Below are 18,176 nucleotides of genomic sequence, written 5' to 3'. Positions count from 1 at the left end.
AATTTTGCCAAAGGTCTTCTTTAATTTGACGGGTGGATAGGTTAGAAGTATGCAATTAATTTTCAATAAAAATGGATATTTTGAATAGATTTACTAAAAATTAAATGTCCACTTTAGAAAAAAGATACAGCTATTAAAACTTACAAACACTGGGAATAAGGAGGAATAAAGGAAATACAATCACTCTAATTAAAGGCAGAGGTAAAGGGGAAGATAATGAAACAAGAAAAGGACCAATAGAAAATACACACGAAAAACGTTTTGTACATATGTGAAAGGACTGAATTGATTTATTAAAAAAAACAGAAGCTCAGATTATGGAAAAAATAATCCAGCCATATGCTGTTTATAACTGACATAACTAAAGTCAAGAGCCATGGGATTGTTAAAAATAAAGGGATGAGTAAGATGTTAAGGCATTTATTTTTATTTTTTAATTTTTTTTAACATCTTTATTGGAGTATAATTGCTTTACAATGGTGTGCTAGTTTCTGCTTTATAACAAAGTGAATCAGCTATACATATACATATAACCCCATATCTCCTCCCTCTTGCATCTTCCTCCCACCCTCCCTATCCCACCCCTCTAGGTGGTCACAAAGCACGGAGCTGATTTCCCTCAGCTATGCGGCTGCTTCCCACTAGCTATCTATTTTACATTTGGTAGTGCATATATGTCCAGGGCATTTATTTTTTAAGTGGTAAGAATGTCCATATTATTAACAGACAAAATAAGATTTCAGGAAAATATAAAGGAGGTAATTAATATTGATAAAAGTTATAGTTCCTTGAGCACCTATAACTGTCTTGAATCTTCATGCATTCAACCATATGGCTTTGAAATATAAGGGCTGAGACCAATAAGAACAGAAAGACAAACTGAGACTTTATACTGGAGGAACTTAAAATACCTTTTTTCCCTAAATTGACAAATTAAGTAGATAACAGTGAGTAAGGATGTAGAGGATTATGATTTAATTTATCTCTGTGTTTCTGTCATCTCTCTGTGCATCTATCTTTGCATCCAATGAAGAAACAATCATTCTTTCATACATCTGTAGAAAGTTTACAAATGCATATATGAACTTAACGTATTATGAAAGCATGTCAAATCAACAGGGGGAGGACACAGTACTGAATCAGTGATGTTGGAAGAACGAGCTTCCTATTTGGAAAGAAAGTCATGAATTTCTAACTTCTCACCATACATATGCAAAATCAATTATAAGTGGATGAATTAGTTAAATCTAAAAAGTCAAAATTATGAGATAACTTAAAAAAAATGAGAATATTTTATTTTATGACAGGAAAGGGCTTCCTAAGCAAAGTATTAAGGCCAAAATCTATAAAGAAAATAGAGACTGACAGATTTCACAAAATAAAAATGTAGAAGAAAAGTTGCTTTAACTATGAATCTGTTAAATGGTTTTTTTGTTTGTTTTTGTTTTGTTTTTTTTTTAAGAAGCAATATTCAGCTTGGGACCCAGACTTCTACGCGAAGCTGAGTTTTGGTTCTTTCTCAAGGTGACTTTGCACCTAGCCTGCTTGTAGGCAGGGGTAAGAAATACCTTCTTTTGCAAATTCCCATGTCTCTGTCCTAAAATGGTAACTTGATTTTAATTTTTAGCAGCATAACTCTTCAACCTGAGGTCACTTTTCTTTTCCTGCTTTTATTATACTCTAAAGGGAAAGTCTAATTTGAAGGTCATATTCGATTAGCTCCTTCTGAGTGTCACCCTTTGCATTTCATGTAGTGCCATCCCAGACTGATAATTTATACTTTAATAGAAACTTGCAGCAGCGTTTTTTTTTTACCATCCTGAGGTTTATATGTCTACTATCTACAATAAAAGATACACAGCACATGTCAGCATCGTTTCCTCTACCTGTCCTATCCAAGTATCTTTGCTGTCAAGGTCTGTGTGCCCACCTTTGCTAAGTTGTTAACATAAGCTCATGATTCTCACTATGTGATGGATGATATGTTGTGTTTGACGCACTCTCCTCGGTGTCCCTCATCACATGGTCCTGAGGGTCATGCAAACTGCTTGACAAAATGCCTGACACATCAGATACAACCTTACATTTCTTCTCTTCTATTCAATAAGACCTGTCAGATTAAATACAGCACACTGATATAATACAGGGAGAATCTTGAATCTATACTCAAAAAAGGGAGGAAATCACTAAAAAGTACTTGGGTTCATTTTAACTACTGTTCTTGCGTATTACCTATGTCACATCTTACAAATGACTGCAACACAGCAGTGTGTGAGACACATTGAGAATTACTGCCTTAGTACATTACTAGCTATGTTTATGCTAAATTAGTATGAAATGCTCAAATGTAGGGTATAATCTCGAGCTTCGACAAGTCTGTTTAGAGGACAGAAATGTGCTAAGTATGCTCAGTGACTCCTACACACACTTCCAACCTTTTATGCCTGGAGATATCTGCATATATTATTGTTTCTGCTTTTAAGCACTATCGAATGTTGTTCTCAAAAGCTGCCCTTGATAAGCAGTGTACCACCACCTGTGGAAATAATGACCATGAGGTTTAGCATGTGACAGGAATGAGAGGGAACTGGTTAGTCTGGGACAGTTAAAATGCATATAAAAAAGGAATAAAATTATTGACCGAATACTGATAGTGCCTCTCAACAACTTTCACAATAACATAACATCATAAAAAATGCATTGTTAAATTAAGCACTAATAATAAAGAAAAGGATTAAACAAAATAATCTGACGTGTAAATTGTCTGAAGCATATGCCATACAAACTAGTACCTATTTAATTTTGTATATATATTTCTATATGAATACAAGTACGTATTCAACTTTTTAAAATATATTTTTTCCTTTTCGAAACTTAACATTTTCCTCCTTTCTCTCTTTTTTTTTTTTTTTTTTTTTTTTGCGGTACGCGGGCCTCTCACTGTTGTGGCCTCTCCCGTTGCGGAGCACAGGCTCCGGACGCGCAGGCTCAGCGGCCATGGCTCATGGGCCCAGCCGCTCCGCAGCATGTGGGATCTTCCTGGACGGGGGCATAAACCCGTGTACCCTGCATCGGCAGGTGGACTCTCAACCACTGCGCCACCAGGGAAGCCCCCTCCTTTCTCTTTTTACTCAACATATCACTGGAAGAATCTCTAGAGCACTAGTGATAATTAAGAAATGGGCCAGGTCCTCACCTATGTGGTAACATAACATCTCATGGTAATAACCAGAACCTTTGGGGCAAGTCATTAACACAGGTTACCATCTTGTAAATTATTACTTCATTGCACTAAGTGGTAACCCAGTGCCCTGATTAAATGAATGTGAATCTAAAATGCATTTCCTTTGTTAACTAGAAACTGTTCATACACAATATTTCATTGATTCATTATTTAATTATTTCTGATTATATTATCATATATAGTGATAAGGGTAGTTGCTGATTTATGTATCAGAAGTCCTTTCCAGAATATCTCACAGTACCTGGCCCTCGCTGGTGCACTGTGCCTCTGCACCATCCCCCAGAGGGCCCAAGGCCATCCTGCATTTAAGAAACAAGGCTGAATTGAAGTGAGACTCTTTTCCTTCTCTGCTAAACTTCCCGTTCTGAAGTTCATGTGCCTGGAAACATCACAGGGAATAAACAGAAGTTCCTCCTGCATTTATCCTAGAAAATGGGCCCCTGAAAGGTCCAACTCTTCTAAAAGGACAGCTATAGTTCTAATGACAAACCCAAGAGGACTCCGAAACTGACCAGAGGAGGCCTGGATCAGTTTGACAAAGAGGATGTAGTCTGGTAGCTCTTATCCGTGGTGAACGGCTCATTCACAAGTTAATCATCAAAAGCAGCAGCACAGAAAGATTAAATGGTTTGTCACACAGGCAATTATAGGAAAAAGAAACACCGAAAGCGTCTCCCACACCACCTTACACACACTACACGTTTAGGAGGACGATTTAAATAACTGTTACACCAATTTTTTTTGTTTTTTGCTACATTTGTAATTCAAATCAAATTTATACTGAAAACTACAATACGTAGAACCGGAAATATGCAAAGCACCTTTTAAAGAACCAGATTTCAGTAATTATTGGTAGGAAATAAAAGATGATTTTGAATAATAAAATATGGAAAATAAAATACGCCATAAAATCCCCATCTAGTTCTGAGAGGCAGTAAGCATAGTAATTAAAAGCGTATGCTGGAGCCATTTCGTAAATAGCTCTGTGACCTTGAACAAGTTCCTGAAGCTTTCTGTATCTCATTTTCCTCATCTGTTAAAATGTAGGTAATGTCATTACTTGCCTCACGGAAGGTGTGAGGATTAGATCAATCAATACACGTAAACGACTTCAGTGGATGGCATACAGTAACCCTCCGATATTATTCTCGGCTTTTTTCTTTTTTTTCTCTGATCTTACTATCTTCCTAAATATCACATTAAAACAAAACAAAGCAGAATTCACAAGCATGCGGCCACCTCAATAATGGCTTCCCGAATGGAACATTTACATGCTAAATTCCACAGGTTTTAGCAGAAATCATGTAGCTCTAAAACTCAACTTTAAAATAAAGATCACTTCAACCTGGTGGCTAACTGTTCTGATATATGAACAATAGCCTTCTAGAAGCCCATTTAGATATATTAACCCATCTGTTAACACTGAAAGAAGTTTTAGGAAATAGTTCGTTTTTTCCCCCCTGAGCAATTAGAAATTTCTATAAATTACAAAAAGTATTAATTATAAAAGTTCACTTCCTTTTTGTATCTTTAAAAAATGAGTCGGGAGTAATCAAAGGATATTAGTCATTTGCAGAGACATTCTCTTGTCCTGTGTCAAACTTTACCTCTTTCCATAGATATTAAATAACTCACCTGAGCTAGCATTAAATATCAGAACAAGCCAGAAGCTAGAAAGATGAACTACTGAAACTAAATAATCTCATGGGAAATTAATTGGGTTTCACTTAGGGCTCTTTTGGCAATGTGAATCAGAAAGAGACCAGAACCATTTTAAAGAATGCTTTTAATTTAATAGGTAGGTAGGTAATTGAAAGATAGAAAGAAACTGACCTAGAAAATAAAGTATGTATTAGCATTGTTCCATAATTTGTGAGCCTGTGAATCAAGGGATACTGATGCCTGTATAGATATCTTATTATTCTGAATATTATTCATTCACTATCCTGAATATTATTCACTTATTATACTACCAGGCTTTCCAGTTCCCGTAAAACATTTCCTCCATCATGCAGCACTCTACTTTACAGGCTGGTATAAAACTGAATTGTTTGGCTTTTTACCCTAAAAAGTAATAGGGACGTCATAATTGAATTTCACTTTGATCTCATCAACTGTATGTCTTCTTTGACTGCCCTAGCTTTATATGATGTCCTTCACTAATACACTAATACAATTAAAGTGTGCTTTATTTAGAAAATAATCTTAATATGCCAGTGAAGATCTAAGTCATGTTCATTATTTGTAGCAATTGTTTTCCAATTTATCCTTATACTCCACTTTAAACCAAGCTATATCTTCTCTGCCGGAGACCCCTGGAAATCATCTTCTAACTTGTCTCCCTGTTTCACTTCCACTTTCTGGCCTCCTCTTACACCCGGGTCCTGTCCTTTTCCCCCTCAGCAGCCAGACAGATCTTCTAAATTTTCAAATGAGGTGTTATTATCCCTCGATTTTAAACTCTCTGCTATGGACTTAATGAGTCTCCTCAAATTCATATGTTGAAGCCCTCATTCCCAATCTTTTGGTTTTGGGAGGTAGGGTCTTTGGGAGGTTATTAGCTCATGAGGGTGAGGTCCCTGTGAATGAGATTAGTGTCCTTATAAGAAGAGACACAGAGAGATGATCTCCTTCTGACAGGTGAACACACAGTGAAAAGGCAGGGAGAGGGTTCACAACAGGATCCAAATTGGCCCATACCTTGATCTTGAACTCCTCAACCTCCAGAACTGTGAGACATAAACTTCTGTTGTTTGAGCGATCTAGTCCATGTTAATTTGTTATAGCAGGCTAAGCTAAGAGACTCTCCAATGACTTCCCATGATTCTTACAATAAAATCTAATCTCTTTACCATCCTTACAAGGCCCTGAAGGAGCTGGCTCCTACCTGTCTCTTAGCGTCTCTCGCTCTCTTGCTTATTTTGTGCCAGCTATACTGGCCTTCAGATACCTCCCACTTTTGAGCTTTTCCATTAGCTTGTTTCCTCTGCCTAGAACATTCTTACTTCAGTTATTCACAAGAATGGATCTTTCTGGTTTTTCAAATCTAAATTCAAACTTCGTATTTTTCAGAGAGACTTTCTTACCATTCAATATAAAATAACTCTCTCAGCAGACCATGAGTAATTGTTTATAACAGAAAACAGTTTACTTTGCTCCAGAGTATTGTATCACAAATTGAAGTTTTCCTATTTGTGTTTCTTAAATTTGTTTTCTGTCCCCCCCCCCCATTAAACAGTAAGTTTTTAATAAGTTAATGTAAGGAGGACAAGTTTATACTGAATGAAGCTCACTCAAAATTTTTCATTGTTTTATCAGTTAATGTCTTCAAAAGATTTGTGTTTTCATTGGGGTGGGCACTTAGACAGGGCTGAGTTAGAAAATATAAACTAACATATTTCAAATAGAGGACCTTTAATATAGGGAATGGGTACCAAGTTTATGGAAGATATGAGAAACTACCAAGGAAATTATGAGGCAACCTCTAGATTAGTATGTACAGGAAGATGTCTCCAACCCGAAAACTAGAGGGTCAAAGGGAGGGAGTAGTGAAGCTAAGTTGCTGAAAGAAGATGGCATTTGGCAGGCATCCTTGGTGGGAGCCAGAGCCAGGGAAGCAGGGACTCTCTAGGGGAACTGAGTCACAGATGAGATGCAGCAGAAACTCAGCCAGAGAGACAGAGACAGAGACAGAGATATAGAGACAGAGAGAGAGACAGAGACAGAGAGACAGAGAGAAGGAGAGGGAGAGAGACAGAGAGAGGAGGAAGGCTTGTCTCCTCTTCCTGCCCTCAGATCTTTGGCCAGTACCTTCCGTTGGCCAAACTTATTCAGGAATGCAGACAGCAAAGGACTTGGGAAAGTGTAGCTCTCTGGGATACAGAACAGAGCACAGAAGGGCAAGGAATACATAGCACTTAATACAATTTCATAAAATTTGTGCTGACAAGAAAGCATTCTCTCACAATCTGCAATTTGAAATCTCTTTTAGGAATACCTTGTTATTTTTATGGCCTCATAGATGCTCTATCATGAAACTTCACTGTAGGTATTTTCTTTGTCATATCCTTTCTAAAGGATTTATGTAATCAGTGTAAGAAATAGTTTCAGATTAGCACAGTTATAATCTACCATATGCTCCAGAATTATATTTGCTATTTATTAACTCAAGAAGTCACCTATTTATGGCATATCCTAGAGCAGTGTGTTTCAACCTTTTCAAACATGAAGACCCTTTAGAAATATATATTTTTCTCATTAGAAAGGTAATACATGTTTAATGTAGAAAAATTATAAAATAAATAAGAGTAAAAGTAATGAAAAAAATCTTTTCATTTCACCATCTAGAGGTAATTACTTTTACCATTTTAGTGTCTATCCTTCCATATATTTTTCATATATATATATATATATATATATATATATACACACACACACACAGATACAGGTATTTATTAAATTAATATAGATATTCATATGTTAACATATACAAAACTAGATATATTTTTATATGGCATTTTAAAATACATATTTGTTAATTTGGTTACTTTGGTTATTAATGAATCATAATACTTCTCTTTATCATTAATTATTCATTCATAGAATTAATTTCTCCATAGTATTTCATTGTAAGAGTGAATGTACTATATTTCACCAATTCTTAATATTTGACATACAGGTGGTTTCAAATATTTCCTACTATAAACAACAGTGAGATGAAGAACCTTATAAATAAAACATCATGCATATCTATCTTTATTTATAAATATTTATAGATGTAGAATGTTTTGGTAGGTAGTATAAAAATTATAAAGCTTTTAATTTCCAAAATGCTCTTTATAATTGCATATTGATAGCAATGACTATCTATTTCTCCACATCCATGCCCTCAGTGGACATTATCATTTATTTTATTCTTTAAAAATTTCTTTTTAATATGAAAAAGAGGAGGTTCTTCCTCACCACAAATCCAGATAATATTAGTTGGACTTCTGGTTAATTTAGAAAATACATGCACAAAGTTGGGTTCTCAGACCTTTTGTAAGAAGCTATCTGTCCATCAGACTTGCCAACGCTGTAACTACAGGTTCTTTCAAATGAAACACATCAGTTGAAAAACCCCACTGTAGAAAATGTTGTAAAATGTGACACCATTATACCCAAATTAGAGATTAAAAGAAAGAATAAACCTGCATGTGAACAAACAGCATGTTGCTGGAAAGCCTTGATTTAAAGGGTAAAAAGAATGGGTTTCCACTTAATTGATTCACTCACATATAAAAATACGGCATACTCGGGAAGTTTTTCAGTCTGGGAATAATTCAAGATTAAAAGCAATAGTTGAGAAAGAGACCTGCCACAGGAACTGTGATCAGTCAGAGACATAAGGATACATTATGAAAACAGTTTCTCCTTGGGTGCCTGTCATAGTTAGGAATTTTTCAATAGCAAGTAACAAATAGAATTTTACTGGCTCAGGTAAAGCAGGCTCCAGGATTTAAACAAAACAGGCACAATTCTGTTTCCTCCTTTGTTTTTTTAGTCCTATGTCTCTCTGTGTGCTAGCTTCTTTCTCACACAATCTCTCTCCCCATATTGGGAAAGATGGCTTTCAATAGCCCCAGATTTAGCCTACTTCCTTGTGACTTGCAACACAGAAGAAAGAGAAAGCCTCTTATAAACATTGCATCAAATACTGTAAATGACTATGATTGACCCCACTTGGGTCATCTATGGAGGTGGTTTAAAAAAAAAAAAAGCCATGGTGACAGTCAAACCTACCAAGACAATCTGGAGTAGGGTAGGGCAGTTCCTCTACAAAACCTGGGTGTCAACCTGACTACCATTGGCCTCCACTGTTCTTTCCAGTAGACCTCTATGAAGTCAGCCCAGAGTATAAAAGCATTGCTACACTTAACTGCTGGCCTCCAGTTAGAAAAACCTGTACTCACCAAAAGCAAGCTATCAGAAATCAAGACTTGAGGCCAACGTTTCCATTTCAAAGGTTATTTGTAGAAGCATGGATTAAAGCAGTGGGCTGTTTAACTAGGTAACTGAACTAGTTGACTGTCTTAGTTCGACTTTAACATTTGAATTTTGGGAGACAAAAACATTCAGTCTATAGCACTGAATGACCAGCTGGTGAAGAGCTAAAGGATATACGGACACTGTTTTTGAATTGAGGAAGCAACATTTTGTTAGAAAGTGACTGGAATCTGCGTGCATTCCATTGAATGGTTCATTGGCCTTTCCATTTCTTATTTGCTTCCGTGTGTAACAAATAACCATTGACTAGTGTCCTCTTCAATTGAAGCATCGATGTTTTAAAATGTCGGTAAAAACAACGTTAGAGATTCTTTTTTAAGATCGGTAGTTATAAATTACCCTGGACAAAATTTAGCATAAGCAAAAGGCTAATCTACTGAATATTCACATACTGTATGTAAAAACAATGAAAGAAAAAGCAAACTTTTCTCATGATCTATATAGACTCACATGTATTGAAACTGTTAAAAATGAATCTCTTTTTCTGTTGTTTTTACTGGCTTCTCTTTAGGAAAATGGACATTTAAATAGAATCCATATAACTCCTCCACTTTCTTTGCATGTTTTTAGTTTTACCTGATAAGAGCTCTCCTTCCTATCAATGGCTAGAATTGATAAGGCTGTTTATTCTTTCTTTCCCTCATGTTTTTCCTTAGACATCTCTGAATACCGCAGAAAATCTGAGAAACAATGCTGGATAAAGGATGTCAGACCTCTGAAATCAGATTTTTGGCTAGTTGTGTAATCATGGAAAAATTACTAAGTCACTTTGGGTTTCAGTTTCTTTACTAAAAATTTGGGAAAAGGATACTACCTCATCAGGTGAATGTGAGAATTAAAACGGATAACACACATAAAGTTAAAATGAACAGCCAGAAAGATAGGAATCACTTAATAATAGCTGTTATTATTTATAAGGGACAATGTTTGAGATAAAGACAAAAATTCCAAATTGTATTTATCCCAATAATAAATGACTGTATAATTTCAAAGCAATAACACTATATGTTGTGCTCTGATATACAATCTTTTAATTAGAAATTAAGATTTCAAAATTGGTTCCTAATGAATGAAAAGCTCATTCATTGATCTCTCATGCAATAAGAAGTATAAATGTAGCAACTTGTTTCTTTAAAGACATTTGCATTTGGTGCAGTTTCTTATATTAAATTAGTTAAAAATGAAGCAGGTATGTTGTTTTTAGCGTGAGCTGATATATACTTATAATCTTAATTGTGCTTCGCTTTTACTCTGTGGAAGAAAATTCTCTCCATTATTATCCCTCTCATCATATTTCTTCATTGTCCCTATCTAAGTTGTTATTAGAAGATATATGTAGAATCTGCCCATAATCTTTTATCTCTAGATAATCTTTTAAATAGCATGAACCATAATTGAGTTCAGGTGGCAGCAGTGAATGACATAAATCTTGAATGAGATTAAGATGAATGACAGCACTGCTTGCCAAAGTCCCATGGCCCCAGAAAGAAATGAGAAGTTAATAGAATCAGGATGGGTGCTGTCTGACTACCAAAAAAAAAAAAATGTTTAAACACATGCTCTGAATATTTCAGTGAAAGACAAATCTCTATCTTCCTTTTGTACCTTTAATACTCCCATGCTCCTGGGATCGACCATGTAGAACCAGAACCGAACAGTACACATTCCGAGGCTTGCTGGGAAGCATTGAGAAGTAGTGATTCTTGCAGTGTATCCTTCTTTGGGGCCAGATGAGTTGACATACAGGAAGTGCTGGCCACTACCTTGTAACAGATGAATATATTTTTTATTTAGTGAAATATGTTTTATAGCATGAGGCAGAATATATTTAAATCGAGTACGGATTTCATTTTTCCCCAAACACACACACACACACACACACACACACACAGAAAATTAAACACAACTCATTTTCTTTTTCTCAGTTATATATTAATAATATTTAATTCTTTGAACCAATATTAAAAAGAGTGTCACTATGATTATGTGATTCATAAAATTCACCTTGGTATGCGACTTGTGCATAAAGTGATCAAATAGTTGTGTTGACTCTGAAAGTGTACTCCTTTTCTCCTAGTTTGCTCAAACCTGTCTGTCAGTTTCAAGTACATAAAATATTTTGTGTGCTGCATGTAGAGCAGGTTCAGAGGCTGCTGGGGCTGACTGATATTGTATCTCATTTTTGGTTGTTCAGATTCCCACACTGACCAAAGTAACAGTGAATGGTAGGCAAGAACTGCAAAGTGAAATGTAATTCTTAAAGTCACCACGTTCTTTTTCTGAGCAATAGATAACTTCTGTTCTTCTCAACTGCATTAGTATGTGAAAGAGCTCTCCATTTAAACACAATTGGATTTTATTTTTCTGCCGACATCATCAAAATTCATCATAGTCATTATTCCCTCCGTGGCGTTTATTGGGGGAGAATGAAAAAAATATATATATACTTTCTTATGTTAAATATTTATTTGTAGTTCTAAACTAAGGTTATTAACATATTTTCTAATTAAAAGTATTTTTTTCCTGTGGTATTTATTATTGTTACTGAGATATATGTTCTTAAATCATAAATTGTGAGTTAACAGTATGCCTTTTCCAGAATGTCATACAGTTGGAATCATGCAGTACATAGCCTTTTTAGATTAGCTTCTTTCAGTTAGCAATATGTATCATTTAAGGTTCTTCCATGTCTTTCTGTGGCTTGATAGCTCATTTATTTTTATCACTGAATAACATTCCCTTGTATGGATGTACCACAGTTTGCTTCTCCATTCACCTATGAAGAACATCTTGGTTTCTTCTAAGCTTTAGCAAATATGAATAAAGCTTGTGTAAGCATCAGTGTGTTAAGCTTTTGTGTAGACAGAAGTTTTCAATTCATTTGTGAGTATGCCAAGGTACACAACAGCTGGATCTAATAGTAAGACTATGTTTAGTTTTGTATGAAACTGACAACCTGTCTTCCAAAGTTGGCTGTCCCATTTTGCAGTTCCATCAGCAATGAATGAGAGTTCCTGTTTCTTCTCATTCTCATCCACATTTGGTGTTATCAGTGATTTGGATTTAGCTATTGCAATAGCCAATACTTATTGGTGTTCTCTCTTGAGGGCAGGTCTTGTTATTAAGAACACACTGTTCTGGGTAAATTTCAAAATGGCTACTTTTCCCTTCCACCAGCTCAAAGCAGAGAGGAGGTCTCTCTATCTTCACTGTGAGAAATGGCAGGACTACTGAAGTTAAAGCTTACACAAGTGTGGAGCCCCCTAACACTGAATCCCCTGGGATTTTTTAATCTCTCAAATGTGCGCACATTGAGCCTGCAACAATTCATCAGTTATAGTTTAGGATTTCCTACCCCAGTTCTGATTCCTGCAGAGGTTTCTCTTCGTGAGCTTCTGCTCCAGGAAGCTGTGATGCTGTTTCTCCTGTTTGTCTCCAATTTGGAGGCAGTGGTTTGCCTTTGACCTCAATTCTCTAACAGATCAGGAAGAGTTGTTGACTTTTAGTTTATTCAGCTTTTTGTCTTGTTATGCGGATGGGAATAATGACTTCCAAATGACTTACATGACAGATGAGAAACTGAAAGTGACTTGTATCTATTTTTTAAAAAATGTTCCTTACTGAAAATATTTCTCTTTGCTAAGAACCCTTATAAGGTCTGACAAAATAAAGAAAAAATATCTTAATCAAGAAAAATAACCAAGGAACATGACATGTGAATTATTATAGCAAGATTTTCCTCAATATAAAAGAATGGTAGTGGAAATAATTTGAAAAGTTGAAAAGTCTCCCTACTGCATCAGTGAACAGCCTTCTATCTTCATTGTCCTATGAAATATATTTTATGTGCTAGCAAATACTGGATTAGGAAAATTGTACACACTTTTAATTCAGCAATGAAATAGTTTTCTAAGTTTTCTTTCACATTTCTTTGCAAGGATGTCCCTTGTTTGTTTTCTTGTTTGGAAAATGAAGACATATATGTGGCATGCACAACCAAGATACACCTACACTCCATCTGTCAAACCTACCAAGAACCATGGCTTATTCATTAAGAACATGCATTCTTTAAACCCAGGCTATTTTTTAAAATTTAATTTAATTAATTTATTTTTTATACAGCAGGTCCTTATTAGTTACCTATTTTATACATATTAGTGTATATATGTCAATCCCAATCGCCCAATTCATCACACCACCACCACCACCACCCCCATCACCTTCCCCCCTTGTAAACCCATGCTATTTTGATTAAACAAGATCATCTAAGTTTTCCTTCATCTTATTACTTTTTACACTCTTGATGACTTCCAGTACATTTAGACTACACTTTATGGAACATGCTTCAAAACATTACCCTGAATGAGGAAATATAATACAATTAGCTATAATAATTACTTTTTTATATAGTTAAGACTTTATTGAAAATATGGAATCTATTCAACCTATACTGGATATAAAGAAATAGGCTTGATCTAGTTCCAAATAAGATAAATTAATGTTAACTATGTTTGTATGAAACTATTCCACATTTAGTAGCTCAGCTCTTAAATAGTATGGCATACATAATGAGACTGATGAACTTCTAACTCAAAAGAAGATTATGTCTAATTCAGACAGCAAATATATTTCATTCTATGCTTTACTGCTAACCTGATGCTGAAGGTCAAATGTTTAGGGCAGTGGGAAAAAAGTAATTGTGTTCACTGACACAAATTTAATCTTTACAAAGTTAGGAATTCTCCCAATACCTTTTTCACAGCAGCCCAGGTGGGGAGCAATACTGCAGTTTTGTTTATTAAGTATTTAAGTCCAAAGAACTTAATGCTTATTGGTATTCCAACAATATTACAGGCATTTAAAAACTAAAACATACAAACTGAAAACAAATTATTTCATTCTTAATTAGCCACAGTTACTTTCTATTGGAATGTGTGCCTACTGGGCACACATTCTTAAACCTTGAAATCAGATCGAAAACCCTCACCCTCATTCCCTATTTCACATTTATCTTCCCCAGTACTTACTTTTTCTTACAGCGACTACTGAAAAGCAGTTTAGCAAAGATACATCACTGAAAAGAACGTGGGACAATCTGATGTTTGTATTTTAGGGCTATATCATGGAACTCAGCGTAGAAAAAAAACAGCAAAAAAACTATAGTTCACTGGGGATGATAATTATCCATCATTTCACTGCAGTATACTTATTTCAGTACAAGACAAACAATGTTATATGCGGCGTAACATTAAAGTTAGCAATTCCAATTATTAGTTAGGGGACTCGGGGTGAGTTTCCAAAGCACACCCCTCCTGGCCTCTTCTGATTTGCATATTCAATTTTGGTCTTACAAAATCCCACAGTCAAACACAAAAATTAGAAAGTCAATTCCTGTGTGATGTATTAGTGCGTGTAAATGTAAAGTTTTATCCATTAAAAAATTTAAGATTGCAAGACCGTGCATGGCAATTTAGAAGCCACCATTGCAAATTTGGTCTTTGGGGATTTTAAATTCTAGAACTCAAGCATCTGTAAGTCTGACTTTGTAAGTGGAATAGACTTGTTGCAATGTCATATTTTTTCTGGAGAATCATCAAGGTGAAAAGTCGCTTAGCCTCTTAAAATTATTAATAGAAATTTATGAATTATCCAGGAACTATGTACTGTATCACAAAATTATAAAATCTTACATTGAATTATATTTTCAGAAATAGACTCGTTCTTTATCTGGCAAGCTCAGACTAGACCCACTTTCGAACATTTATAAGCTTGTAGTTGCTTCATTGAGAATTACCTATTTATAGATAAATTACCTATTTCTATCTAGCAAAATCCTTGGGGAAGGTCAAGGGGAATCTAGCCTCCCACACAAGTTCAGAACTTGTTAAAGCAGATAATAAAATTGAAAAGTCTCAGCTGCCACAACATAGTTAGAATTTAATGATAAATCATTAAACCAGCTTTATTTAAATGTAACTATATGGAATGATCAACAACATTCATTCGTGGGACAGATTTCTACAGAAGCGGAATTTTTTGTTTGTTGGTTTGATTTTGGACTGTTTCACAACTTTCTACTGGGCATTTAAAATGTTACTTAACTCTCACATATTAGACAGTATGCATTCAATTAAGTTTGTAAAATCTATCATACTTTAATTAAACACTACTAGATGTAATACTCTAGAACATAGGCATTCACTAAATATGTCTGAATTTCACCTCTCCCCATACTTTCTGCCTCCTGATATTTTCTGTAAATTTTCAGATTAATACTTCAATTTTGCTTGTACATGTGTAATGATTACAAGTTCTTAAGATTCTTAGGGTATAGCTTTTGTATTTCACATCTTAGTTAGTTAAAATAAGAACTGGATAGAAATTTCTCATTAATGTTCAATTTTTTACCTTAAAAACTTTAAAGAATTGGACATGTTTTCAAAAATTGACTTAGTGTCAAATAGGGCAAATTCAGCATCGAAGTGTGCTTTGTTCAAATCACTACTGTTTCTTGACATTAGAGGCCAAAATACATTAGCCACATTCAGAATCCATCACCATGCTTCATGGACATTCTTTTCTAACTTTGGTGTCTGTAGAGAGTAAAGATTCTAATTTGTCTTTTAGATGTTATTAGCTACAATCTTGAGTTTTCAAAAATGTTTCATTGAGTTATTATGCCATAAGGTAATAAATTTGACATGTCTTTTTAAAATAGACAGTTAATACTTTTAAAAGAAAGCTGTATTTTTAAAGCTCCAGTGCCCTCAGCAGAATCATACTCGTTTGCCCTAGGGTCAAATCGTAAAAGACAATTTCCCACTTCAAGTGATCTGAATTCATTCCCTGTTTTAAATTGTAGGCAATTTTCATCTTTTTTTTTTCTTGCTCATAAAATAAAGCTGCCTAATGTTTTTTTTTTAAATGCGATGCAATATGTCTCTCAAGATAGCAAATTCTCCCTTCCTCAGAGTCAGACTTCCTTAGCTGGGCTCTACATTCTCTATAATTTCTACCTGTCTCTCACTCTAAAATAGAAGGGTGCATAATGACTATCAGTTGAAATGCCCTCAATCTCTTTTTTCACTTTCATTCCCCCCCGCCCCCAGATTTTCAAGGTGCCGTCTATTTGCATCTGCAAGTTTTACAGCCTGTGAAATGTAAACATACTCAGAGAACAAAAGTTTCCTCAAAGTTGTCAAAATGGCAACCACAGATACAGCGCCTCTCAAGTCAAATGAAATTTTCTCATGGTATTTGATAGACATTGTCTGTCATTATATCACTTCTATTTGCTTTTTGTAGAGCTGTGTAATGAATAGATTTGGCATTTCTTTATTTTTACCCTTTACAACAGTTTATTCTACAGACATTATTCTCTTGAGAGTCATTATTACCTATTTTTTAAAACATGTTTTTCAGCTGAATGTCTCATTTCAGTACTATTTACTATTATCAAATTTGGTGCTGCAAGTTTTTCCCCTCAGTATGCAATGTTCTGATATAAAAGTGAAGCTTCTAGTTGTGACAGGCCAACACAGGGTAGATTCATCTTATTTTGAAAGCTTCTAATTTGCTCAGAAGCAAGAATGTCTCAGTCACACGAAGATGAAATATGAATGGAATTGGCTGGTTCTTTCTATAAGTCTAAGAATTTCAAAGGACTCTGTAGTTCTTAATCCTTATACTAAAAGAACACTGAACAACATCTTTAGTTGTCTTTTCTTGTCAAGATGCCTTTGGAAACATTACTGGCTTAACAGCATTTCTGTAATGATTTCATTTGCCAAGTTGAGATTAAAAAGTAAAATAAAAATATAAATCATAAACCCTTTTCTTTAAGTAAGTGAGATATGGTAAGAACTTTGATTTTGTTTGATCCATTGTATGGAAAGCAAATAAGAAGAGAATATTTATTTTTATGGAAACAGAAAACAGGATTATCATATTCTTTTAATAAATAAATAGCAGAAAACTGTGGGCTGGATTTTCCACTAGTTAAGTCTGCAGGTACTGGAGGCTTTGATTCACATCCTGACTCTTCCACTTATTAAGTATGTGACTTTGGGCAGCCTATTTAAATTCTCCAGGACTCAGAAGCAATAAGATAATTATAGTAGACATTTTAACCTCATGGGGTTGCAGTAAAGATTAAACAATACACTACATGTTAAGTGCTTAAAACACAGCTGCAAATTATTGTTACTCTCATGAAAAATTTAAAGAATAGATATAAATATGATTTTAGCAGTGGAAATAATCATTTAATAATTGATTAAATAATCAATCACAAGTTACTGATTGGATAACTATTATATAGAAGACACCGTGTCTTGCATTTGGATGTTAGGGAGATGGACAAGTTATGACTGGGAAAATATGAAACATACCCAAAAGACTCTAAGAAAAAAAGCTAACAATATGTACTATTTAGTAGATAAGCTCTGGGTCAGACTAGCTGGGTTCTAATCCAAACTCTGATACTCGTGAGCTTTATGACTTTGGGTGAAACACTAAATTCCCGCTGTCTCTCATATTCATCATCTATCAAATGGGGATGATAATAATAATGATACACAGCTCACTGGGGTTACTGTGAGCATATAATACCAAGTATTGATGGAGATCATAATTGCTATGCAGTTCAACAGATAAAAGATGGCTTAAATTTGGTGGATATAGAAAGACTTCATAAAAGATAGTAGATTATATTAGTATATTAAAGAATACAGTGGAGATGACGTAGGCAAAGAAGGTTGTATAGGAGTGGGAAAAGATTATTCTAAAAAAAAAAAAGTGGGGGAAGACTTCTGGTTTCCAGTCCAGCATGTAAGGAGCTTCGAAAGCATCAGTTTCATCTTCACAGCAACAAAAACTCAAAAAACTC

General features: G+C 34.9%; 1 protein-coding gene across 1 annotated transcript in view; it reads right to left on the bottom strand.

The window, feature by feature from the left end:
- MALRD1 (MAM and LDL receptor class A domain containing 1) overlaps positions 1-18,176 on the bottom strand; it is a 604,410-nt gene that overhangs the window by 140,633 nt on the left and 445,601 nt on the right. Inside the window, exon 33 of the mRNA XM_027121490.1 lies at positions 10,895-11,052. Coding sequence (XP_026977291.1) covers positions 10,895-11,052 — 158 coding nt within the window. The remainder of the gene's footprint in view (positions 1-10,894; positions 11,053-18,176) is intronic.

Source organism: Aethalodelphis obliquidens, unplaced genomic scaffold (assembly GCF_003676395.1).
Source record: "Aethalodelphis obliquidens isolate GAN/ISIS:26980383/991018 unplaced genomic scaffold, ASM367639v1 scaffold23, whole genome shotgun sequence".
Lineage (NCBI taxonomy): Eukaryota > Metazoa > Chordata > Mammalia > Artiodactyla > Delphinidae > Aethalodelphis > Aethalodelphis obliquidens.
Note: the sequence above shows the minus strand (reverse complement) of the source record. Positions and strands in the feature narration are given on the sequence as shown.